Source organism: Perca fluviatilis, chromosome 8, assembly GCF_010015445.1.
Source record: "Perca fluviatilis chromosome 8, GENO_Pfluv_1.0, whole genome shotgun sequence".
NCBI lineage: Eukaryota > Metazoa > Chordata > Actinopteri > Perciformes > Percidae > Perca > Perca fluviatilis.
In genome coordinates this window covers 12948738-12975245 of record NC_053119.1, presented here as the reverse complement: position 1 = coordinate 12975245, position 26508 = coordinate 12948738, and the positions used below count along the sequence as shown (strand labels likewise).

General features: G+C 39.0%; 2 protein-coding genes across 2 annotated transcripts; one reads left to right on the top strand and one right to left on the bottom strand.

The window, feature by feature from the left end:
* Window positions 1-836: 836 nt before the first annotated feature.
* On the top strand, window positions 837-9282 carry LOC120564144 (kelch domain-containing protein 10-like). The gene is made up of 10 exons (XM_039808886.1): window positions 837-1089; window positions 1915-2007; window positions 2320-2541; window positions 5360-5514; window positions 5657-5805; window positions 5909-5993; window positions 6070-6136; window positions 6229-6276; window positions 6368-6507; window positions 6998-9282. The coding sequence occupies exons 1-10, from the start codon at window positions 1005-1007 to the stop codon at window positions 7205-7207; spliced, it is 1254 nt and encodes a 417-aa protein (XP_039664820.1). The 5' UTR covers window positions 837-1004; the 3' UTR covers window positions 7208-9282.
* LOC120564141 (low affinity vacuolar monovalent cation/H(+) antiporter-like) lies at window positions 9281-23002 on the bottom strand. The gene is made up of 20 exons (XM_039808884.1): window positions 22805-23002; window positions 18708-18863; window positions 18498-18604; window positions 18277-18385; window positions 17605-17721; window positions 17457-17518; window positions 16280-16438; window positions 14366-14557; window positions 14166-14265; window positions 13948-14089; window positions 13594-13777; window positions 13287-13386; window positions 12147-12280; window positions 12012-12043; window positions 11426-11538; window positions 11189-11334; window positions 11008-11102; window positions 10849-10927; window positions 10640-10748; window positions 9281-9858 (listed from the first exon to the last, which is right to left on the bottom strand). Exons 1-20 carry the CDS (start codon window positions 22872-22874, stop codon window positions 9785-9787), a joined length of 2280 nt encoding a protein of 759 aa, XP_039664818.1. The 5' UTR covers window positions 22875-23002; the 3' UTR covers window positions 9281-9784.
* Between the last annotated feature and the right edge of the window lie 3506 nt (window positions 23003-26508).

Sequence of the window (26508 nt, the reverse complement as noted above, 5' to 3'; positions counted from 1 at the left end):
CCCAGAAGATCATAAAATAAGTAGTTATTTTTTTTTGCCTTTTGGCAGGTTATAAGTCATCATACATCTTTACACATTTTAGTAGGAGAATGACTTGACTATAGTAGCTATAATCATTAAGTAGACACATTACAGTTAGAAAGGTCCTGTGACATTAAACTGAATGGTGCAATATTAGAGACAAATCCAAGTCTTTTCATACAACATTACTTTGATCCCTTTATTCGCTTTAGGGTTATTTAATTAAAGGACGCCTTGTAAATCCCAGATGTTTACCAATATCAGATCAAGTCACGCCCAGTTATCTGATATAAAACAGATATAGAATAAATCACTGATTAATCAATTAATTGTTAAGGTTAATTTCATTCATTGGTTCCAGCTTCTCACTTGTGAGAATTTAATGCTTTTCTTTGTCTTATTAGATTGTAAATAAAATATCTTTGGATTTTAGACTGTTGTTTTGACAAAACAAGCAATTCGAAGGCATCACTTTGGACTTTAGGAAATAGTGATAGGCATTTTCACAATTTTTTTTATTAAGTCTATTTTACTGAAAAGACTACTTTTAATTCTAGTAGTCTGTTACTTCTGTCCGTTACTGGTGGTACTGCTCTGGGGGTAAGTAACGTATTTGTATACCTATTAACCGCATAAAGAATGCAGTGCTTTTTACGTCCTGCTATTTTTTTCTTTACATACATTGTACATACACTGCAGTTTTTCAAAAGATATAAACAACCATAGATATATCTATGTAAACAACACCATGTGAGTCTTGAACGCGACATCAAGGGTTCCCCCCTCCTCTGATTGGTCGGTTCAGGCCAGCTGGCTGTGACGCTGCAGTCAGCAGCAGGTGTGGACGTGCAGTGTTATTTCTTTATTTTGGTTTGCTTGCTGCAGCTCGCAGGCTCATGCCACTCCGTGTGGTTAAACTGAAGCGGATTCAGGTCCAGGTCCAGGTCCGGGTGTAAACCCTGTCTGTGTGGTTCACTGTCGAGATGTCGTCGGCCCAACATGACGGAACCTTGAGTCAGCTCAATACGTTTGAGAAACTGTCGTGGAGGCCCTCCATCCGCGAATCAGGTTTGTACACAAAACCCACTGCCTTGCAAGAACAAGCAGCCTGGTGCAGTCAACATAGCAAACCGTGAACTAATGGTTAATCTAGGTAACGTTAGTCATTGTTATTTTGTCTTTGTGTACACTACACGTCTGAGCTTTGTCTGTGAGTTAGCGACGAGGTGTATCAACGCTAACGTTACAGCACACAGGCCAAAGCTAGCTGACGTTGCTACGGAAGACAGCAGAAATCAGTGAGTAAGTGAACCCAGCAGGCATATAATTTGTTAGTTTCTTTAGATATCGATTAGGGTATGTGAGACCGATAGAAAGAATGAGAGAGAGAGAGGGGGTAATTAAAGCATATAGCTTCATGGAGGGAGGAGACACTGCTGATAAGGGACAACATAACGGTTATAGCGTTAGGTTGCCTCACTGTTGTGAAAATATCCATTACTTGCATACAATAGTAAGTTATGAAAGGTAAATTATGTAATTATGTCGGTGGGTCAAACGGCCTTTAACTCCTAAATGTGTGCCATGAAAGAAATAATGACATTTGGTACAACCATTAACATTAAGCTAAATTAAACCATTAAAATTGGAGACAAACCGTCGCTATTAACTCCCAGTCAGTGACAAGGTCCACTTTTAATGGTATCTACTAGTTCTGATGATAAACATTTTAACCAGAGCCTTTTTTTTTTTTTTTTTTTTTTTTTCAATTTATCCTCAAACTGTAAAATCTTAGATGTCAGTAGTGTCATTCGTCCAACCTCTGACATAAAGGCTGTAAAGTAACTATATTTCCTTGTTTTTTTTTTTAACTTGTCATATGGTGACTGACAGGCTCCAAGAAGCGGGCACGGTGGCTTCAGGCTCGGCGCATCTTCTCCCCTTCCTGCCCCAACCTGCGGATCCCCAACAGGTTTCTGAGAGAAGGTGCTCAAAGAACATGACCTCCCCATCAGACTGCTCCTCAGAGAAGGAGATCTGTGTCAGATAAACCGACTGAGTGGTCCCGCTCCCGTTAAATACATTCAGTAACTGTAATGTTATAAAAACCCACTAAGTGCTGTCTTTTTCACGTACAGTATTTGTACAGAAAATAAGCCTACATTTGGTGAGCACAACATGATACACATCGTGTTGTCTTAATATTTAAGATGTGTTCTTTTAGGGTTACATCATCTCCATTTCCATCTCCATCAGGGCTCTCACATTCTGTCTGTCTTGAACCTGTTCCTCCCACAGGACACTGTGTACCCCCTGCTCGGAGCGGACACCGGTGTGTTGCAGACAGCTCCAACCTGTATGTGTTTGGAGGCTACAACCCAGACTTTGAGGAGGCAGGCGGGTCAGAGAATGAAGACTACCCTCTTTTCAGGGAGCTTTGGCGGTTTCATTTTGCCACAGCCACCTGGCAGCAGGTCCGCACAGAGGGTTACATGCCCACAGAGCTGGCCTCTATGTCAGGTAAAGATTGATGTGCCGCTCATCATTTCTAATCAGAATTAAACCTTCTGCACACGCCCACCTGATCTTCTTTTAGAACCACCTACTGGTCTTATTTAAAGGTACCCTGTGGAATTTATGACCACTAATAGGACTACGGAGCGTCACGGTTTATGATGCAATACACGTCCCTGCCAGTGGTTTCACACTATTCCACTGAGCTACAGATGGCAGTAATGCACCAAGGCACACTGCAATGTGCCAACAAAGGCAGAGATAAAAAGACTTAAAGTGATTGTTCGGAGTAATTTCACCCTAGGGTCCTTTGCACCATGACCTCGAGCCAAACACCCCAGAAGCTTTTTCACCTGGGTCTAACATTGGGAGAGTTGGCGTAGAGTAGCGTTATCAGCTGAATAGCTTAGCTAATGGATCCACTGATGTATCTCATAAATGACCCCACTAATAATGCCCGAAATGATACCAAACTTCTTCACTAGTACAAATAGTTTATTTACTCATAAAACGATGGATTGTAAAGTTTGTAAGTACACCAGAAGTTTATGTAAATAACACTTGCCTGCTGGCTTCTGCTCTCTGCTGCTGTTGTTGTTGTTGTTGCTGCTGCGTGCTTAGGGACTGTCTACAAATTACAACACCGAAAAGAGATCCAACAAAAATATTTTTTAATTTAACTTGTTTTTAAAGTAAGTACTGTACTTATACCTAAGACGTAGCACGAGTAATAATTGAGGTAAGTTTGGAGACATTACCTTATTTAATCATTAAATTAATACATATTTTTGTTGCATCTCTTTTGGTTTTATAATTTATAGACCGCTCTAAATCGCACTCAGCAGCAGCAGCAGCAGCAGCAGCGAGACACGAAAGGAAGCCAGCAGGCAAGTATTATTTATTCATACACTTCGTGGGCAACTTACAAACTTTACAATCCACCGCTTTTAGTACATAACCTGTTTATGCTAGTGTAGAAGTTTGGTATCATTTCGAGCGTTATTCGGGCTAAGCGATGGAGTCAAGTCTAGCCTCTGGCTACTCTTTTCTCAGCTTTTAAAAGTTTTTAGCTCGAGGTCATGGTGAAATTACTCCGAACCATCACTTCAACCCTTGTGTTGTCTTTCCGTCACCCATGCAACTTTTTGTTTTTCTGGGTCAAAATTTTAAATTCAAACTCTTCAACATTTTGTTCTGTTTTTGACCCACTCACTTTTCCAGACATTGTCACTTTTTTTCTGATGTTTTTGTCTTTTTTTTTTTCTTCTTTTTTTCCTGCATTTCTTTAAGCTTTTTTTTTTTTTTCAAATGCTATAGAATTGAATAAAACACCCAAATTCAATGAAAGTAGTGGGAATAGTAATAGTTGTATGGAACCATCCATGTTATTTTCTTTGTCCATTTGGTTGAAAGAAACACAATTTTTTGATATAGAAACTTTTTGAAAATGGGTCTAATTTGACCTGAGGACAACAGGAGGGTTAAGACTGAACAATGCTCGGTTCACACTTGTAAAAATGTGCTTTTCAAATGTTTGATGACAAAGCAGATGTATTCAACACTTGTTGTGAGAGCTCAAGGTCCACACAATGAGTTTTGCTGAGTAACACTGATTGTAAACAGAAACTTTGTTGACAAGAAACCTCCACGTTGCAGCTTTAATGCTTTCTATGTAAGTTGTCTGACACACTGCAAACTATCAGTGTGTTTACATGCACCTAAGTAACCAGATTACCTGATATTCTTTTTTTTTTTCTTCTTTTTTTTCTTTTCAGTGACTTCAAGCCATATGTACAGACTTAGTTTGTTCTGATGAGTGAGACTTATCCCAAAATTTTTAAATGTTGAATATTTTGGCTACATAAAGCTGCGGTCTATGTCTCTCCTTTTATTGGCTCATGTATACCTATAATTGCCATTAACTATAGTTAGAAGCTCGTGAGCTACAAACAACATGGGGACCAATTCATCAAAACATTGCATCTATGGTGTCATGAGTGTTCCAAAATTCACAGGGGACCTTTAAATATATTTTAATACTGTATGTTTGAAGCTGTAACTTGGGTAATTTTATTTTTTTCATGCATTGGTGACTAATGTGAACAACAATCTTTGACATTGGTCCAGTATAAAGCGAGAACGCTGTAACTGTCAGCTTTGAACCGGGCTGCAATGTAATTCTACAGGGCAAATGTGCATCGTCAATTTCTTCCACTAAAAAGTTCTGTTTTTGTTACTGACAGTCTCCGATGATTATTCTAAGTGTTTGACATCATAATGGAAAGGATCCCTAGATAGACCTTTTTGTTTAATTTAAAAGTAATGTCCTTTTTGTTTAACCAGGATATGCTCCAAGATCGCGATCAGGAAAACTCACCATATTCTGTTTAAATAAAAAATACTTTTAGTGTGTATAGATCAAGCATATTTCCACATGTAAATCGGTAAGTTATGTGTTTCTTTCAACCAAACCAGAGTGGTGATTGTTGGAAGAGTGGAAAGATGAACCAAGACAGCTTTTGATAGTGTTTTATTTTTTTGGTCGAGTTTGAATGAAGTCTATTTTACGATGATAAAAATTACAGTTCATGTAAATGGAGTCTGGTGGGTTTTGCAGTAGCAATTTTGAGATCCTTTCCATAAAGTTAACGGACACTTAGAATAATAATCTGAGCATGATGTCCCTGACAAAACAAGCACTTTTGTGGACTTAAATTGAACGTGCGCAATTGCCCCATAACTTACATTGTAGCTTGTTTCACTGCTGCCGACTGCAGCGATCTTGCGATCAGCGAGTGATTAATTCTCTCTCTCTCTCTCTCAGCTGTTTTACACGGCAACAACCTGCTTGTATTTGGTGGCACTGGGATTCCATTTGGTGAGAACAACGGCAATGACGTCCATGTTTGCAATGTACAGTACAAACGATGGAACCTGCTCAACTGCAGAGGGAAGAAACCCAACAAGATCTACGGACAGGTACTTGTTTTTATAGCTGGTTTACATGTAAAGCTGAAGTCCTTAAATGTTGTTCACTGTCATCATTTATTCATAATGCTTTGACTACTATATGTAGCTGTGTATTCCGCCAACAGAACATCTATGTATTCTCCATTTCCAGGCGATGGTCATCATAAATGGCTACCTCTATGTGTTTGGCGGGACAACGGGCTACCTTTACAGCACCGATCTGCACCGGCTGGACCTGACCACCAGAGAGTGGACCCACCTCAAACCCAACAACGCACCATCAGACCTACCTGAGGAGAGGTCAGACAGCAGATGCAGTTTTAACAACTACAGTATGTATGATTGATAGCGAATCCCCAGAATATTCATTAAAATATACTGAAAATGAATGCATGATTTACAGGTACAGACACGAACTAGCTCATGATGGACAGAGAATATACATTTTAGGAGGTGGGACGTCCTGGACCTCATATACCCTGGAAAAGGTGAGAGGAACAAGCACATAAAATCTGACAGAAAAACAGTGTTTTAGTCCTTAATTTATAATATTTGTTTCATCAGATTCACGCATATAACTTGGAGACAAATTACTGGGAGGAAATGGTCACCAAACCCCATGAAAAAATAGGTTTGTGATCCATGTTTAGCTTTTTTGTTTTGTTGAATAAAGTATTTCAAGACGGCACATTGAATTTACATTGGATGTCCTTATCATCACAGGATATCCTGCTGCCCGCCGTTGTCACAGCTGTGTGCAGGTCAAAGATGGTAAGGAGTATTTCCCTGCAGCATTATTTGGACACGCCTGTCTAAAATGTTTAGTTTATTTAACCATGTCACACTCTGTTCCTACCTCCAGAGGTGTTTATATGTGGGGGTTATAATGGAGAGCTGATCCTATCCGACCTGTGGAAGATCAACCTGCAGACTTTTCAGTGGACCAAGCTGCCTGCCGCCATGCCAGAACCAGCATACTTTCACTCTGCTGCCGTCACTCCAGTGAGTACATTATCCTTCACACGTGTCTACATCTATCTTGGTCAGCAGATTTCTCTTCTGCACTGAGAAAAGAAATCGACACTGAGACAGACAACAGTTTTATGTGTAGTAGGGCTGCAACTAATCATTATTTTCATTATCAGTTAATCTGCAGGCGTTTTGGTTTCTATTAACTTATCGATTGTTTAGTCTATAAAATGGACAGAAAATAGTGACAAATGTCAATTTTCCAGAGTCCAGGATGACCTCTTCAAATGTCTTTTATTATTGTTTGACCAACAACCTAAAAACCAAGATATTCAATTTACAATTATATAGAAGCTGCAAATCCTCACATTTGGCAAAGCTGAAAATAGAGCCTATTGAGGGTTACTACTTACAAGAATGAATTTAATCGATTGTCAAAATAGTTGCCCATTTATTTTATGTTGATTGATTAATCAACTAATTGTTGCAGCTCTAATTTCTGCAACTGTTCCTTCTTCTTCAGGCTGGCTGCATGTACGTCCACGGCGGCGTCGTCAACATGTCTGGGAACAAAAGGACTGGCTCTTTGTACAAAGTGTGGTTGGTGGTGCCCAGCCTGCTGGAACTGACCTGGGAGAAACTGCTGAAAACTTTCCCTCACTTAGCCCAGCTGTCCACCCTTCAGCTGCTCAGCATGGGACTGACACACGCACTAATTCAGCGGCTCAAATAGACGGAGCACAGAGACTGAAGGACGTGCTATGTGATGGAACGGCACTGCCTCTAAAATATAACTGATGACTCGGCAAAAAAGTTCTTGAAAAGGAAAAAAGTCTGATGTCAGATGATTATTTAAAAAAACTTTGAATGCCTTTTAACTTTAGTTTTATGTAAATGTAGGTGCTTTTTTTTTTTTTTTTAAATGCAAAGTGCAATGTTTTATGTTTCTCTGTATGTGAATGTATCAGATTTGAGTTTGCATGCATCCATCAGAAGCCATGCATCAGCATGGACACCAGAATCACTGTTTCTTGTGCTTTTGTACTCAAAAGTTTTGGGTCCATTATGTCATGCATTTCCCAGTTGTTGTTTTTTCACACATCACTGTCACAGAAACTTGTAGAGCAGGAATAGTTCAATGTTCCAAAGATCACTTATTGAAAGGCAAAATGAATGTTGCTTCTGCGAATGTCATTTTAGATTCAATTCAGAGATCAGTTTGTTTCACTGTAGCTGAAATTCTCCGCACACTGTTTGCAATCTTTGCCACATGTTCAGTCCCCACTGTGACATAGGTTAGATCAGAAATGACTGCCCCAACCCATGGTGATATAAACTTAAATGTCCATTTAGTTAGTTAGAAATCAGCCAGATGATCTGAAAAGACACTGCTGATAAATCATGGACACGTGAAACTGGGATACCTAAAAGACTAATTAGGTTAATTATTTAAGGCGTCATGTTTTAGCCTCAAGGGCTTTCTGTTCAAATTTGAAAATGTTCCCCTCACTGGAACACATTAGGCCTTATGATCAGATGAAAACACAAAAGCCTTTTTAAAACCGCTGCGACATGGCATCACTGTGAAACTTCTAGTGCCTCTTTGGTTATTCTTCCTTTTTGTTTTAGGAAAAATTAAGCTTAATAAGTTAGAAATGATTTTATTAAACTGCAGCTCCACAGTGATTCTCAAGCCTTTTTCATTTCTACATTCGGTGCCTTCTGAATTTCCAATATGTCCCACACATTGTTTTTACATCTCTGTAGAAGATTTTGATTTGTTTATTACTCTCTGAGCTGTGCACATGCAGCCTTTTTCCCCATTGCTTTACCGGGTGTTCTCCACATGAGCCTTTTGTTGCTAAAATAATCAGGAGATGCCACTTGCAGCTAAAGATTTTTCTTTGTGCTGCTGTTTGATTTTATGACAAAACTTTCTTTTTTTTTAATTATAGCAAAATGTGCAGCTACATTCTTTTACACTTAAATGGTCATTTCAGTTCCCAATGTATGCCTAAACTTCATTTTAACCTTTTATACTGCATAAGGCTGTTTTTTTTTTAACTTTAGTCTCGTTTTTCCAGAGAACTTTGTGCTAGGGTACTTTGAAAAATAAGTGGCAGGGGACTTTTTTTTAACTAGTATTAACTAGTAACAAGGTATTTAAGGTGTACTCAGGATGTGAAATACTGTGTTCAGACTCCGTCTGTAGAGCATCACCATCGCCAAAATGTCAACTGGCTGTCATTTTTGGGACAGAAATATGTACAAGATGACTCATGAAAACTAATCTTTCGTGGCTACTGTGGACTGTAACTCTTAAATACTTTAACATTTCAGCTGCTTGTATTAAGTCACACTTTTGCCTCTTTCTTTCACCTATTTTGTCAAACTCTACCTTAAATACTTTATCTCATGTTCACTTTAATTGTTGGTACAATACTAAGCTAACTCATCTAAAACATTGTCTCATAATGCTCATTTTCACATTCAAAACTCCACCTCATTTACATTTTGTTTGACATGTTGCAGCGTTATTTATATCCTATTATGAAGCAACAGCTTCACTTTGTGCTTGGACTTGGTAAATGTACTGCCTTGGTTAAGATTGAGATGTTTATATTTGCATAACTTTTTTATGTTAATGAAAGTTAAATTATCTCTTTTGCATGTCAGTATGGTGTGCATGTCACTTTACATAAACTCTCAGGAGAAAAGGTGAATGTCTCCTCAAAAGCAAATATGGCTGTAATGTACATTATGTTTTGTAATTCCTGTCCGTGCAAACAATAAAAACACAGGCAGCCAGTTTTTCAAAATGTATTGACAGATAGTTTCCAAATATAGGGTGCCAGTTTATCTAAAATAATGTCACATATCAATATCTCTATCTGACATGTACAGTACCATTTAACATTTGAGTTAAAAAGTATACGAAACCTATCACAACTTAAACAAAATAGCATTAGTGCAGATACTCTACATTATATTTATTTGCATTGTAAAAATACAGTTTTCTTTCTTTAGCCAGTCTACAAAGACCATAAGTAGTTATGAGTCTGAGGACACATAAGTATTTTAGCTTACAAACTTTTACAGTAGTAATGTATTCGAGCAATAAGTACCTACCTGAGATTAAAGTGTTCAGTTCTTTCATTAGTATAATTTAGGAAAACAGCATGAGAAATCAAATACTTAATAAACATCCCATGTCAGGATTCACACATGATCACGTAGTCATGACTGTCTGGATAAAATCCCACCTACAGGGAGTGGTAACTTGCAAGGCTAAAAAGTGTCAGTCCCACAGTCAGCAGCCTGCTGGAGATGGAGCGAAGTAATACATAGCCAGTAGAATGAGGTAGACAACCACCAGAGCTGTACCTAAGGGGGCGGTAGTAACACATCATTGGGTTAAACCACATGTGATCCCTGATGTTCTAAGATTACATTCATCGAACCACCATACTGGGGCACCTTTGGCAGTCTCACTGCGTTATCTGGATATATTTTTCTGAATAAAACCGAGAACACTCTCAGGATCATTGACTCTAGGGCTCAAGGGCTGTGTTCAAGGACGCTTCAGTTTAAGAGTTGGCCACTGAATAGATACTTTTAAATGCAATAAATAACCACATTCACATCCTTACGACAACATCCTAATGTGCTGTTTATTTGTCTTCTAGGTTTGAATCATGGATTACCATCGGGATTAAAACCTATTTGCTATTAGCATGTGAGTTTAACGCAGCTGACTCAAATATCAGCGACCATTGTGTATAACAATGTTATGTACATAATGTTGACGACAGTGTAAAGTAATACTAAGTAGTACTGCGATTGAGCTTCAGCAAGTTTTCAAAGCATAAAAAGGAATCAATCTAAGAAACCTTTTGAGTTAAAAAAATGGTCAGCATGCAAAGTATATGCAATCTTTAATTAACAATGTCAAATACGTGGAACCATATCGATTGACCGCTCTGCATTCCTTCCTGTCCAAATCTTACATTTTTCACAAGTGGCAGCAAAGATTTGTTAACTAATTTTTTTTTTGATGATTCAATAGACAACATAATTTAAAGATGAATTTATTTAAATTCATGCTTCCCCATGAAGGGTGTTCTATCTCTGATTACACTTAAAAAATAAAACTTACTAAACTTACCCTGAAAATAGTCAGACTTGCCGTCCATGAAAATGTAGTTGACAAGAATCACACTGAACATACTGGCCCACAGGTGCATGTCACTGAATAACAGTACAAATCCCACATCCTGTCAAAAACAGATATGATTGATTGATTGCAGAAACTTAGCAAACAGCAAACAGTAGGTATTTGTATGAATGAATCCGTGATCAAACTGGGTGTCTTACATAGAAGGCATTAAAGCAGACCAGAATTGGAATTTGTAGCATGCAGACCTGAACAGCAATACAGCTTCCCACCTCCAAGCTGAAAAAAGACACATCATTTAGATACAAATAGGATAATTAAATTGTCTGAGTACCTGTCTTTACTAAGACAGGATTTACCTAAGACTGATGTTGTTTTGGAGAGCAAACTGTATCCCATTAACAATCTCTGGGATCTCAGGAACCATAGCGAGAACTGTCACCCCAATGAAATACTGGAGAAAGAAAGACAAACGTTAGCACAGCTGGAGGAAACGACCCCATAAAAACTGGTTGAGCGCGCTCTTGTGCACATCCTTACCTGAGAGATGTTGGGCTGGTTTAGTATGGGCTGGATGTGCTCGGTGGCAAGATCGGCACAAGCAGACGTGAGCACAGTGGCCATGATGAGGATGACCAGAGACCTCCACCGTGACCAGTGGACCACTGCTCCATGGTGGCCAGTCACTGCACAGATAAACAAAGCATTGCCCTCACTGTTGTACTGTAGTGGAATGTGTTAGCCATTAACTGTGATTCATGGGAGGGAGACTCATACCCTGTCCTTCTCCAACATGGATGTCATAAATGTGGGAGTGCGTCTTCAGCGTGAATATCAGACCAATGATGTAGGCAAGTGGCAAGAGGGCAGACACTGTGTACACCAGTGGCCTGGCGACAAGAACACACAATGAGAGGGAAGAAATATAAAGAAGAAACTCAAAAGACCATATGGTGGCTTTGGATTAGGAGGTTTGAGCTTATTTGCCTCTGGTATTTTTATTATACCTTAAATCTGTGTTCAACCACTTTCCACAGCATGGACTTCTTTTAGATTGATTTATCTCTTTCTAGACAGACATTGTTTTGCATTTGTTTCACTAAAATGAAAATCAACTTAAAGAGAAACGTGTTGAAAACTCCTTGTGGGTGCATTCAGCTCCAAAATCAGAGAGTTTAGAGTGTGCTGCTGAAAATTATACCAAGAAGACAAATAACAAGCAAACACAGACATTGCGGAAACGTTAACTCTTGATACTTGGATGTCAGAGCACCCTAAAATGCACCAACAAGAAGAGTTTAAAAAAAAAAGAGCCTTTATATTACAGTCAGTATACAAATGAAAAAAAAAAGGAAATTCTTACTCAACATGGTTTCGGAACAATGTACCGTTGTTCTGTTAAGACAAACATAAAATCACATTATACATAATATAGTGTATGTAAGTCATATATTGTTTGTTATAATGTGCTTGTTAGGATGAGACTATTGATGCTGACCAGATCGTAGTGGCAGTTGTGGCAGACAAACTGCCCGCTGCTGTTGCTCGAGCCGTTTCCTCCAGTGGAGTTGGTGCAGGCGTCACACACCAGATTTCCATAAGCCTTGGAGAAGAGCGTGGGGGCGAACACACCTGCCATTGACAGTTAAAGGGATGAGCCAGTGTATAACATTTTGGTAATGCTTTTACATTGCATTTGATTTCGATTTTGGCAGATAGAAATAGAGCGTAACAAACACTGCCACCATCACCTGAGCATCACCAAGCATTTTTTGAGTCATTTGGAGCTGCATATTTGACTTATGTATGAACTTGGTCATTGTTGAAATAATCTACACATCTCTTCTTTATTGATGGAATATCGCTGAACACATTCTTTTTTTACTTATTTACTTCTTCAATGATCAAGTGTTTAAAAAAGATTCATGCGGTGGCTGGGTTAGCTCAATGGGTAGAGCAGGCGCACATATATTTAGAGGTTTATGCCTCAACGCAGAGGTCCAAAAAATTATCTTTAAGAATAAAAAATAAAAAGATTCATGCTAAGCCCAGTTTATGGACACAGTATTTAGGAAGGAAAATCCTTTTAAAATGAATTTACAAACTCTTTTTGTTTGATAAGTTAATATCCAAGGTATAATTGTGTGACACAATTATGTTAAATCTATAGAATTTATTTCAGCAAACGGTTGTGCAGGTGTTGCATGTAGTCTAACAGCAGCTTCAAACAAAGAAAACAACTGTAGCTAACATTTGTTGCCTGCAGGTGGAGCAAGTGTCAACGTTTTAGCTGCCACTATGCCCTTTCCTCTTTTGGAAGAAAAAACAACACGTTTGCATCTGGAGGCCTAAACTGCTACTGCTGCTAGTTTCCTGCTGCCAATGAAGAAAAAGCTTCTCTCGGTAGAGAAACTGCAGCTAACTACATGTGAACAAATGCGTTTGTGAGTACATTAGGAGTCAATTTCAAGAGGTGCTTTGCATCTGAAAATGCAGCTAGAAAAGACTAAATTGTTTCTTGTTTCTATTTCATAAAAAGTTCTGTAACTTATTTTGCTGTTATTACCACCTGTCTCTGACACCTCCAAAACTGTAGAACTGGATGATGGCATACAGTACATATGTATAAACTACTTGCCTCCTACAGAGATGAAAAGCAACGCAGCACTAACTCCTGTAGAGCGACTGTTGAATCTCTGCTCACTGTGTCTCAGCCCTCCGATTATCATGCAGACGCCCTGAGAAAAAGACAAAGCAAGGAGCCTCATTCATACTGCACATGCTGTATTAGTGTTGTGTATCTGAAAGTGACTTTTGTCTCTATTGTGATTCACCGATTGCTGAAATGATACAGCATTATAACAGTAGGCTGTTTGATTGTTTTTTTCGTGTGTGGTAAATGTGGTAAAAGCTGTAATATGCGATGTAAATGCAAGTTGGCCCACAGGGATGAAGAGGATGCATCCGAGCAGCGTGCCAGTCAGTGCTGCTTTAACAACCTCCTGCAGACACGGGTTGGCGGCCTGGTGACCTCTGAGCAGGGCTGTGATGTAAAAGGTCAACTCTGTGATGGAGCCGAAGGTGGCGTTCACCACCGCACCCACTGCAAAGTTACTCTGGGCTGAGATACTGCAAGTGTCAGAAATGATCGACAATTCACATCAGAAGCTGCTTTGTAAGAACATCTGTAACTCTTTTTCCTTTTTTTGGTACACTACATGTATAGATCAACATCACATTCAATGTATTTTATTTCACTTTTTTGAGAGGTGTGTTTTAAAGTGATGACAACAGCTCACCTGGCAATGCCCATACCAATATAATAGGACAGAGGTATGATGGAGCAGATTGCGATGGCGAACTTGACATTAGAGCTGGCGTACTGGTTTTCTCTGTCAATATATCCAATTACCATAGCAACTATTACTAAAGGGAGGAGGTCTGAGATGGGGGTCAAAGTTGATAACAGATCTTCATATGACACACACACCAATTCACACACACCGGTAAAGGATACTGACAGCGAACACATTGATCCCATCAACAGTGTATTTGTAGTAGTACCAGTTTGCAGCATGGTAACAGCACAGCAGTGCTCTGGTCTCATAGACTTGATGCTAAGGGTAAAAAACCAAGAAGCGGGTGCATTAAACCAACATTGAATAATATCATCAGTTTTATGTGCTGTGGGTGATACATATTAAATATCTTCCTTGCCTTCCTCTGTGAGCAAGTGGAGACAGAGATATCCTCAGGAGCCAAGAGAAGAATGACTCCCAGTGTCCGTGCGTTCATCTTGAAAACAGGGATGGTAAAGACCAGGATCCAGGAGAGGAAGCAGGCCAGGGAGTGGATGACCACCAGAGGAGGATATCCCAGCAGCAGCCACACGTAGGTAGAGAAACGATGCTACACAGCAAGGAGAAAACATTTCTATGATTTCCATGCAGGGGTTGATGCGTGGACTGTATATACAAAACATCTGGATTGCCCCCTGGTGGCTGGCTGCAGTATATGTCATAAATCCCACCCCCTCCATGTAAGCAGATGGTACATGGGCCAAATTAAAAAATCAAAGTACAGGTCAAATACTTTTTTTCCCAAAGATAGTTTCTGTCATTTTAGTGATTTCGTATCACTGTGATGTTTGTTCAAGTGTTAATTTTTCTGATGACACGAGTGACAGCTGTGAATGACCGTGATTGGTCAGGCGGTTGTATGGGCGAGACTTTTCTGCGTGGACTCTGGCTCCAAAGTTAAGAGATGGCAGCAACCGTATCCAGGATAATTTGGCTTCACTTTTATACAGTGGGAGGAAGTGGAGACGCGTCGTCCATCTTTATATGCAGTCTATGTTTTCATGTAGGAGAAATTGGTTAGTCATATATATATATATATATATATATATATATACACTCACCTAAAGGATTATTAGGAACACCTGTTACATTTCACGTTAATAAAATTATCTAATCAACCAATCACATGGCAGCTGCTTCAATGCATTTATGGGTGTCGTCCAGGTCTAGACAATCTCCTGAACTCCAAACTGAATGTCAGAATGGGAAATCAAGGTGATCTAAGCAACTTTGAGGGTGGCATGGTTGTTGGTGCCAGACGGGCTGGTCTGAGTAATTCACAATCTGCTCAGTTACTGGGATTTTCACACACAACCATTTCTAAGGATTACAAAGAATGGTCTGAAAAAGTAAAAACATCCAGTATGCTGCAGGCCTCTGGGCGAAAATGCCTTGTTGATGCTAGAGGTCAGGGGAGAATGGGCCGACTGATTCCAGCTGATAGAAGATCAACTTTGACTCAAATAACCACTCGTTACATCCGAGGTATGCAGCAAAGCATTTGTGATGCCACAACACGCACAACCTTGAGGCGGATGGGATAACCCAGCAGAAGACCTCACCGGGTACCACTCATCTCCACTAAAAATAGGAAAATGAGGCTACAATTTGCACGAGCTCACCAAAATTGGACAGTTGAAGACTGAGTCTCAATTTCTGTTGAGACATTCAGATGGTAGATCCAGAATTTGGCGTAAAAAGAATGAGAACATGGATCCGTCATGCCTTGTTACCATTGTGCAGGCTGCTGGTTGTGGTGTAATGGTGTGGGGGATGTTTACTTGGCACACTTTAGGCCCCTTAGTACCAATTGGGCATTGTTTAAATGCCACAGCCTACCTGAGCATTGTTTCTGACCATGTCCATCCCTTTATGACCACCATGTACCCATCCTCTGATGGCTACTTCCAGCAGGATAATGCACCATGTCACAAAGCTTGAATCATTTCAAATTGGTTTCTTGAACATGACAATGAGTTCACTGTACTAAAATTGCCCCCAGTCACCAGATCTCAACCCAATGGAACATCTTTGGGATGTGGTGGAACGGGAGCTTCATGCCCTGGATGTGCATCCCACAAATCTCCATCAACTGCAAGATGCTATCCTCTCAATATGGGCCAACATTTCTAAAGAATGCTTCCAGCACCTTGTTGAATCAATGCCACAAAGAATTAAGGCAGTTCTGAAGGTGAAAGGGGGTCAAACACGGTATATATATATATATATAAATAAAGGTGTTCATGGATTGTCTATGTATATTTTAAGTTACCCAGTAGGGAGTGTGCAGAGGTCGCCCTGGCAACTCTGGGATTGGCAGTGGCACCTCTGTGGGTGAAGGCAGCAGAACTGGCGAGTTATCTTCCGTCCCCTCTATGTTACACTCACAGTCTGGTGCTTGCTCACAACATCTCCTCAATGTATTTCCAATCTGCAGAAACACAACCAGACGAAAGTTTTATTTCAGGTTCATTAGAGCACCAACTATACATCTAATCTAGTGTAATCACAATCACAAGCGCTGCAACTAACAATAACTTCTCTTTCAATTCTTTCAATGAATTCATTGTTTAGTGTATAAAATGTCAGAAAGTAGCTACAATATGAAGACTCCACCATGGCTTTTAGAAATTCTGATGGGAATGTGTTGTGTTCTATCAGATCAATAGATCAAAAATCAAAGATATCACATTTACAGTGCTATAAAACAGAAAAAAATTATGTTTTTGTTGTTTTTCTGCTTGATAGATAAATAAAATGATGTCAATCAATAATTCAATTTGTTGTCAAAACTACACAATGGAGTAAAAGTAAATCAAACACAAGTAAACAGTAATAAGTCAATTGACCTATGGCTACACTCAAGGGTGCAGATGTAAAAAAAAAGTACAGAAATTTGGGCTACTCCTGACTGACATTTTTTGTATATCATATAAAAATCAGTTAATTCTGTTGAGGGATAAAACACAATGGAAACCAGAGCACCAAAGCCTGACTCTCAGTCACCCAATGAGGTCTTTCTGTGGAGATTCCTCTGCACCTTGTGAAGTAACAACTGCGTCACTGGCATAGATATCAAACCAACTCAGATGTATGTGTAAACTTTATGTGTACCTTATTATTCCAAATCTTTCTCTTCTCTAATGCCTTGCTTAAATTAAAAAGTCAGAAGAGTATTGATGTTAAATTGTGTAAATGTGTTCAAAGTGTCAACTTCAACCTCACCGATGTATGTGCAATAACAAGTTGCAGCAAATGTATTGTGTAGTGTTGCAAACTTGTGGTGCTGCTCAGTAAAAGCAAGACCTCTGCTTTCATGACCACAAGTCTGTGAGAGACTATGAGGAAGCTGCAGGATTTAATGTGCATCTTCCTCATTTCAGTTAGTAGAAAAAGGAAAAGAGACAACAGGAGGAACATCCCAAACATCAACTGAACCCAAACTGTACCTCGTGGATAGATTTGCCGAATGGCCACAGGAAGTACCAGGACAACTTCCAGCAAAGCTTGCCTAAAGAGTGAGAGAAATAATGAATGAGGACAATATCTGATCAGTGAGAAATATTATCATGAATCTCTGTTGATTGGCTCACCTACCATACGGTACACCAGTGATAGTGATGAACATCAGTGGGGTGACCAGGAAATATGCCAGAGAGACCCACCAACCGAAGAGAAGCACATACGCTACGTTTCCGCATGTGACGAGATGACCTGAGAACAAGAAGACAGTAAAAAAATCGTTAGTGAAAGGCTGGCAAGTTTCCCAGCAATTTGTCTAGAAGGATAATGCTGGTTTATTACACCTTTGATTTTATTTTTGTAGTTTTGGCCATCATTTCTCTCAGTAATGGGTATTCATAAAGTTAAGTGCTGAGATCTGGGAACACAGTGACATCTCTAAAAACAAGTCAAACGGTGCAAGAAACACACGGGTAAATGATCACAACGGATTTTAAACAATTAACCAGGTTGGTCAAAGTTATTTGGAAGAGAAAACAAAGGCGCACTGTAAAATAATTACCCAAACATCCATCCCAGTCTACAGACTGACTCCTTGTGTTAACTTAGACCTAACATGCTTGCCTTGGTTGTGTGTGCACACAGTTTTTTTTTAACAGTAAAGGATTATTTGTGACTTTGTGATTTTGGGTCCGCTCGCTTTTGGTTTCACCTCTAAATAAAGTTGTTAGTCATGTGGCTGAATCGTTGGCTTGCTTACAACCTGTATGATCGTCTCACACACTACTCGAGTACTATAACCTGTACCTGAATATGGTTTAATGACGTTCAGTTCTGAGTAGAGCTCTTTCACAACCTCTGACCTGACTTCAAAGGGACGCTCCGTCACATGGCTCTTCCATTTTCTGAAACCAAACTGACACACACACACAAACACTGAGTTTAAGGGAGAAACCATTTAGCCAGTTGTGCTGCACTCAAAGCACTTTCGATCTGCGTAGGGAAACACTTGCTCTTAGACTACTTACCCTGTAGTTGTTGACCAGTTTGTTGGCTTCCACTTCATTCTCCGCTCTGATAGTTCTCTTGCTTTGGATCTCCTCCCAGCTATCATCACAGGCATGATGACTCAGACCTAAATTGACAGGCAACAAGATGACAAATAAATGTTTGAAAACACATCAGCATTGCTGTAAAAAAAAAAAAAAAATCAAAATAAGTTGGTACCCAGTACTTACATGCATGTCCAGGCATGCATTTTGTTGTGCACAGTGCAGGACATATGGAGTGATGTGAAGGAGTGTCGGTTGAATTAGTTTGTGGACCTCCACACAGTCGGTCATGGATGTGTTCATCATTGTCACCGGCCTGGGGATCATGCTCCCATGGAAGATCTGTAACACCAAGCAAGAAACTAATAACGCAAATAAAACTAAAAGATGTTTTATGTATTCACAAAGTGGTAGAAATATTGGTCAACATGATGATAGAATTATTACAGCAAATCCACTCATTAAATGGAAAGTACAAAGACAGTATGCATTGAAACTTTTGTGTACTACTGAAAGTCACTTTGCTATTTGTCTATGCGCCGGAGTCACATTTCATTATTTAAAAAGACAAGATTGTGTCTGAACCTGTGACTTTTGAGTGTGTTGCTCAATCATTTTTTTTTTTTTTTAAGATTATTTTTTGGGCATTTTAGGCCTTTATTGACAGGACAGCTGAAGAAATGAAAGGTGAGAGAGAGGGGGGAACAACACGCAGCAAAGGGCCGCAGGTCGGAGTCGAACCCGGGCCCGCTGCGCCGAGGGAGCAAACCCCTATACATGGGCGCCCGCTCCACCAACTGAGCTATCCGGGCGCCCGTGTTGCTCAATCATTGTTGACTGTTGTTAATAAAATGAATTATACTACAATAGTAAAGTTTTTATTTAAAGATCTCTTCCAAACATGTTTTAAGATATGCAAAGCTACTCTGCTTTGATTATTAACTTGTGTCTCATATGGCTTTTCCACAGTTACCTTGTCAAAAAGCCTTCAAATTACATGACAATTACATGTCACAACTTCTTCTCCCTCATTGAAAAATCCATAATCTATGAAAACCCAAGACCCATCATATTTGTGTTAAGTTGCATATTGGACCACAAGTACTCCTACTCATACATGCACATGTTAAACTCAGATTAAAGGAGAGCCCATTTTAAAGGGAGAAGGACTTAAAGTGATGGTTCGGAGTAATTCACCCTAGGGTCCTTTGCACCATGACCTCGAGCCAAACACCCCCCCAGAAGCTTTTTTCACCTGGGTCTAACATTGGGAGACTTAGCGTAGAGTAGCGTTATCAGCTGAATAGCTTAGCGCAGGGGCTAATGGACCCACGTTTGTATCTTGTAAATGACCCCACTAATAATGCCCGAAATGATACCAAACTTCTACAAGTAGTACAAATAGGTTATGCTCTCATAAAACGAGGGATTGGAAAGTTTGTAAGTACACCAGAAGTTTATGAACACTTGCCTGCTCTTTTCAGCTCTCTGTTGCTGCTGCTGCTGCTGCTGCTACCTGCAGTTAGACGAGTGCTTAGGGCCGTCTACAAATTACTACACCGAAAAGAGTTACAACAAAAATATTTATTAATTCAATGATTAAATAAGGTAATGTCTCCAAACGTACCTCAATTATTACTTGTCTCCTGCTAGTTATACTACAGCACTTACTTTAAAAAAAATATTAAATTAATAAATATTTTTGTTGCATCTCTTTTCGGTGTTGTAATTTGTAGACGTCCCTAAGCACTCGTCTTACAGCAGCAACAACAGCAGAGAGCAGAAGCCAGCAGGCAAGTGTTATTTACATAAACTTCTGGTGTACTTACAAACTTTCCAATCCATCGTTTTATGAGAGCATAACCTATTTGTACTACTTGTAGACGTTTGGTATCATTTCGGGCATTATTAGTGGGGTAATTTACGAGATACAAACGTGGGTCCGTTAGCCCCTGCGCTAAGCTATTCAGCTGATAATGCTACTCTACGCTAACTCTCCCAATGTTAGACCCAGGTGAAAAAAGCTTCTGGGGGGGTGTTTGGCTCGAGGTCATGGTGCAAAGGACCCTAGGGTGAAATTACTCCGAAGCATCACTTTAAGACAAGATACAGAAATACAATGAGAGTATACAATGACACTGAACTGTTTGTCGTGGTCATTTTATTAGTTCAAAAGAACATGGTGCTCAGGAATGTGCGTTGACCATAGAAATAGAATGAGTTAGCCCGCTACAACCGTCACAGTTCTTTGCAAAGGCAACGGTACACATAAAAGTGGCCACTGCTCTGACCATCCTGCTACGTTGATTTGATTGGGAACGTACTGTCATTCTGTTGATAGAACTTTATTTATCCCACGGGAAATAGTTGAAAATCACATTTTTGCACAGGAACTGAACCCGGAATCTCTAGCACCCTAAGCGAGAATAATACAGAGCCACAATTATAGGAAGATAAGACATCTGAGGAAAATAAGATCGCCACACTGCTATAATGACTCAAACTAGTCTTTGTCTTGAGAACAACATTTACATGCACTGACTTGATGCTTGTCAGTGTCAGTTACACACTGTATCTGCACTGCACTTCTTTCTTCAAAAAGTCAGAAAGGTGGCGTCTAATTACTGCCCAGAATCACACCTCCATCAATAGTGAGACAGCTGAATTGGTAAAAAGACAAAAAAGCACATCACACACTGCATGTAAATTATGTATGACCACCCACACACACATGCATGTAAAGAGTCAATGCATTCGGGCCTATGTGTGTCTTTGTGTGGATGTTTATAGGTGTTAATGTCTTGAGTTATGTGCATCACACTGTAAAAACACATCCCCTTAGGGGCAAAAAGCATTTCTATCTATCCATTTTTAAACTGATCAATGTCTCAGACAGCCTGGCAACAGCTGGATTTGTTCTGCAGGGAAACAGGAGGCATGACTGCAAACGCCTTGGGACATTCATTCATCGTTTTTTAAAAGATGCATCCTTAATGAATAAATAAAATACTGACACTGGCATCATGAGAAAAGCGAGCACAATAATTGTGACTTCTCCTTTTAAGCAGCTCAAAACAGTGTCTTCACACACATGAGGTAGAGTCTTGTTTTGTTTCCTCTTTCTGTTTTTGTATTTGCTTCCTGAAACACGTAAAAATATTTTTTTCAAATACTAGTGTTAGTTATTATGTTATTAATTGTGCACTGTGCACTGACAGACTAGATCTTTTGTAGTCTCAGTTTAACTCACTAATCATAGTTTTGTCCATCAGTGTAGAAAAGAAAGACCTTAAGGTTCACAATGATAAAAAAAAATGTAATAACTGAAAAATGTCTGACAGTAAATCAATTTATCTCAAAGGAAGCTGTGTAGCCTTTTGCCACTGCTTTCATCAGAAGCATTGATCATGAAAGACTGCCCTTTTGTTCTTTTGTTTATTATTAAAGAGGGCACAAATCAAAGTAAATTCATGAATTCAGGACATAATTCGTTAGTACACTTGGTAACTTACCTATACTTACATTTTTATAGACTCTCTCAGATTTCACTAAAACAATTAAACCAACTAACTATTTTGATAATCGATTCATCATTTACGCCATTTATCAAGCAAACATGTCAAACCTGCCCTGGTTTAAGCTTCTCTAGTGAGACAATTCGTTGCTTTTTTCTATTTGTAAAAGTTATATATTGGGTTTTGGACTGTTGGTTGGATCAAACAAGCATTCTGAAGATGTCATCTTGGAATCTGGGAAACTGCCAGGGTCAATTTCCCCTATTGCCTGATATTTTATTGATTCATAAAAAATAAAATAAAAATCCGATCACAAAAATAATCATTAGTTTCAGCTTAGTTTCAGCCAGGTTTCAGCCTCAGTTTAGACAGCTACAGTTTGTCTGTCTCATAGCAGAAAACAAAACATTGATTCCCAATATCCCATTACACATGTCTGTGCACTTCAACATAGCATACATTTGGTCACAGGCAGAGACGGCACTCGCGCGCGCAAACACGCACACGCGTACGCGCGCACACGCAGTGGGGAAATATGTCTTAATCAATACGACGTGACTGAACAATATTCAACAGCCCTCTGATGCCGAGCTGGCAGTGCTTACTCTTTTCATCCACATGATGATATCTCGGTAAATAACACATACACGGCATGCTGACAAATAAAAAATGGAAAATGTATGCACAGCGCTGTAAATGACACAGTCTGCTTGTTACAAATAAAGTTTTCTTCATTAGCCTACCACAAGCTAAATATGAGCCTCTCACCTTGTGTGTGTTCAGCCGGCCTCCTCCTCCTGCTGCTCGTGTCGGAACTGTGTTTGGCTGACAGAGACATATCTCCACCGGTATAAACAGCTCACCGTTAAGTCTTATAATACTTGGTTCTCATCTCAGTCAACAGACGCTGCTCTGCTCCTGTTCTCCTGCGAAGAGGACGCAACGCAGTGATTCACGGTCGATTAGACCGCTTGGAATTGTGGGAAACGTAGGCCACGATGGTTGAGCTCCTTACAGAGAAAACCAACCCTAAACTCGAAGGTAAACCAATATAATACATCCATGATGTAAACCTACCCTGTGCAGTTAAAAAATTAGATGATATAGGCTACAGAGGTGAAGAAAAAAGTAGTGTAAAATAACGGAGTAAAGTAGGCTACATTATTTCAAGTAGGCTAGGCTAGTAAGTGCAATTCTGAGGTAAGTAGGCTACTTTACTTATGAATTGGCATTTGGTGCTACTACTTCTAATTCACTGCATTTCAGAGAGAAATATAAAACTTTTCATTTTACAACTACAACTACATGTCAACTACATTTATTTTATAGTATATAGTTACCAGTTACTTTTCAAATTAAGCTACAAAAACTAACCAAAGTAGCCTATAAGTAGATAAAATCAGCAACAACATTAAAGTAGGCTACCACTTACATATTAATACATCAATAATAATGATCCAATAATATAATAGGTACTTATGTGGTACTTTATTTTTTTGCTGATACTTCTGTACTTCTTTCTAAGATTTTGAATGGAGGTCTTTTACATGTAATAGAGTAGGCCTATTTTAATACTGTGGTATTGCTATTTTTACTTTATTTTATAAAATACTAAATTAAAGATAAAGGCCTTGTATTCAAAAGTGTTAAAGTAGCAACAAAATATTGTTAAAAGTACTAATTATGCAGAATGTTATTATTGGATTATTTGTATGTATGTGTTGATGTGTAAGCAGCTTTTAAATATTGTAGCTGCATGTGGAGATAATACTATTCGCTATTTTAAATATCACTGTAGGCTATATAAACTGATAAAATGTTTTATATATAAAATTTAAAATCTAAAAATAAAAAAATAAAAAATAAATCTGCAGCATGTAACTGCTGTCTAAAGTTAGATAGTTGCATGAGATAGAAATATTCAAGTAAAGAACAACCTTAAAATTGTACTTAAGTATATGGTACATGTACTTTCTTCACACCTATAGGCTATAGTCATTGTTTATAAACACAAATAGAGTAATTGTCCCCCAAAATCTGAAAATCAGAGCATCAACACCTAAACTGAAAATGTCCCCAGGTGACAATCTTTGCAACTGGTCTGCTGGTAATGCTACTTCAGGAATTCAATTACATATTTGACATTATTTTATTGGTAGTCCATCTGTATTCTCCTCACGTTTATAATTTGTTGAAATGCATTGTCATTCTCAGTAACTGACTCTGAAAACACATTAGCAAACCAGAAGAGACAACAATAAAACTTGAATAAAAGAAAAACTAGACCTTTCACACAATATGACAGAAGCATAACATTGTGCAAGAAAAGTTTGAAATAGTTTATGATTAACAAGACACCTCTTTTTCCTTTGTTGTTTTGTTTAGCCATAAAGCCTTTGGCAGCAGCCATAAGGGGGGAAACTAGGTGTTATGGTAGGACGGGTAGTGCACAAACCTATGCTTTATGTAGATGATGTATTACTTTTTGTGTCCAAACCTAGCAGATCAATACCCTGTCTACTCCGGATCATTAACTCTTTTTAAAAAATTTCAGGTTTTGGGTAAATTGGTCAAAGTCAGAAGCATTACCTTTAACAGCTCAGTGCCCCGTTACAGCCTTCCAATCAGGTGCATTTCAGTAGCCAAAGCAAGGTATCCCATATCTGGGTATTAGGGCTGGGCAATACATCAATATTATATTAACATCCATATATGAGACTAGATATCATCTCAAATGTTGGATATCGTTATATGGCACAAGCCTTTTCCTGGTTTTAAAGGCTGCATTACAGTAAAGTTGTCTAATTTCCTGAATTTACTGGATAGTTTTAGTTGTTCTATTATTTGTCTTTACCTTAGAGATTATATCCACATAACTGATTAATATTTATGATATAATTATAAATAAATTAAACTCAATAACATAAAATTCACAAATACCCAACACATCATTAAATAATGATTACAATATGATTAAAATTAAATTAAACATAAATTGGAAATTAGAATTAATAAAGTGCATTTTTAACTCCGTTACACCTAGAGGGTGAGTCTGAGTGAGAAGGAAGAAGTGGTGAATTCACAGCCCACAGCAACTTAATACGATATAGTGTCTATATGATCTAGTGTCAGAGAAAAATGCCTTTTGATTGACTTTCCTCAAAGCAAGATGATCCGAGTGAATTTGAGCTGGGCTTTTATTGTGAAGGGTAGAAATCAGTTTTTATTGAGTGTCCTCTTAGCAAAATGCTTAGTGAATTTAAGATGGACCTTTATTGTGAAGGGTAGACACGGAAGAGCCAGCGTTATGACAGTGCTTTTTTTCCTCAACCTTTTTTCCTCAGTCTTTTAGTTATTTTCACAGTTTAATATCCTACGCTGTCCAAACTGCTCCAAACTCTAAACCCCAAGTTCATTGGGTACTCAGGAAACCAAGTGAAGTAGATTGGATGAACGGTTAATGAGATATTTCAAAGACATACAAAACAGACACACACACAGATGATTTTAACGTAAGGCATCTGGCCCACTGGTCACTTCCTCCTGAGAGAGCCCCACCCTGGTATTGTATCGAGCAATCTGTTCTTGCCCCATTATCGCCCTTACAAAGCCTGTCTGATAAACTGTACAGTGAGGCAAAAATACATCCGATAATTCATTTGGACCAAAGTGGCCCAGCTGTTTGAACTGGATCCATATCTAAATACTTCATCAAGTATTTGGTGAAACCCTAAGTTATGTATTGGTAGATATCCCCTTTTTTGAAGGGATTGTTTGGAAAAAGAAATTGTCACACTGGGGAATCTGTATCTCGGTGGCATATTGAATCTCTAGGTCTCCATTTTTTTGTTATTTGCAACTTGCATTTCGCCATCTGTTAGTGGGGATTTTTGGATTCAGTTCTTCAGCCCCGAAGGCACCAGAATGTTTAAATAAGGTGTTGCTGAAATATGGAAAAGGTCATGAGGCTTCTGGGCATTATTCTATGCTTATGCAGAACCTGGGGGATGGAGGACAGAATCTGTAGGAATATTGAAACTATGTCATGCCATGTGAGGGTGCGCCTCATTTAGTTCAAGATTATGCATCGCTTCTATTGGACTCCCTCCAGATTGTTTAGAAGTAGTCTGAAAGACACACAAAATTGTTGGAAATGTAAGACAGAGGATGGCCAATTACCTAATGTCCTATGGTCCTATGATAAGGTCCAGGAATTTCGGACCGGGATGATAACATGATAACCTATGTCAGACTGCAGGGACCCAGGTTCCATTCAGCCCAAGATTATTTGTGCTGAGAGATGGGCTAATCTTAACAGGATGGATAAGCACATAAGAAGCTGGGTCCAGACTAGTTTAATGAGCCAGACAGATCATTTTAAAGGGATGGAAGAATGGAGGGGTGCAGTCAATCCAGGAATGGGCTTGGCTAGGGTGGCAGCATTTGAAAAAATGTCATATAAACGGTTTGCC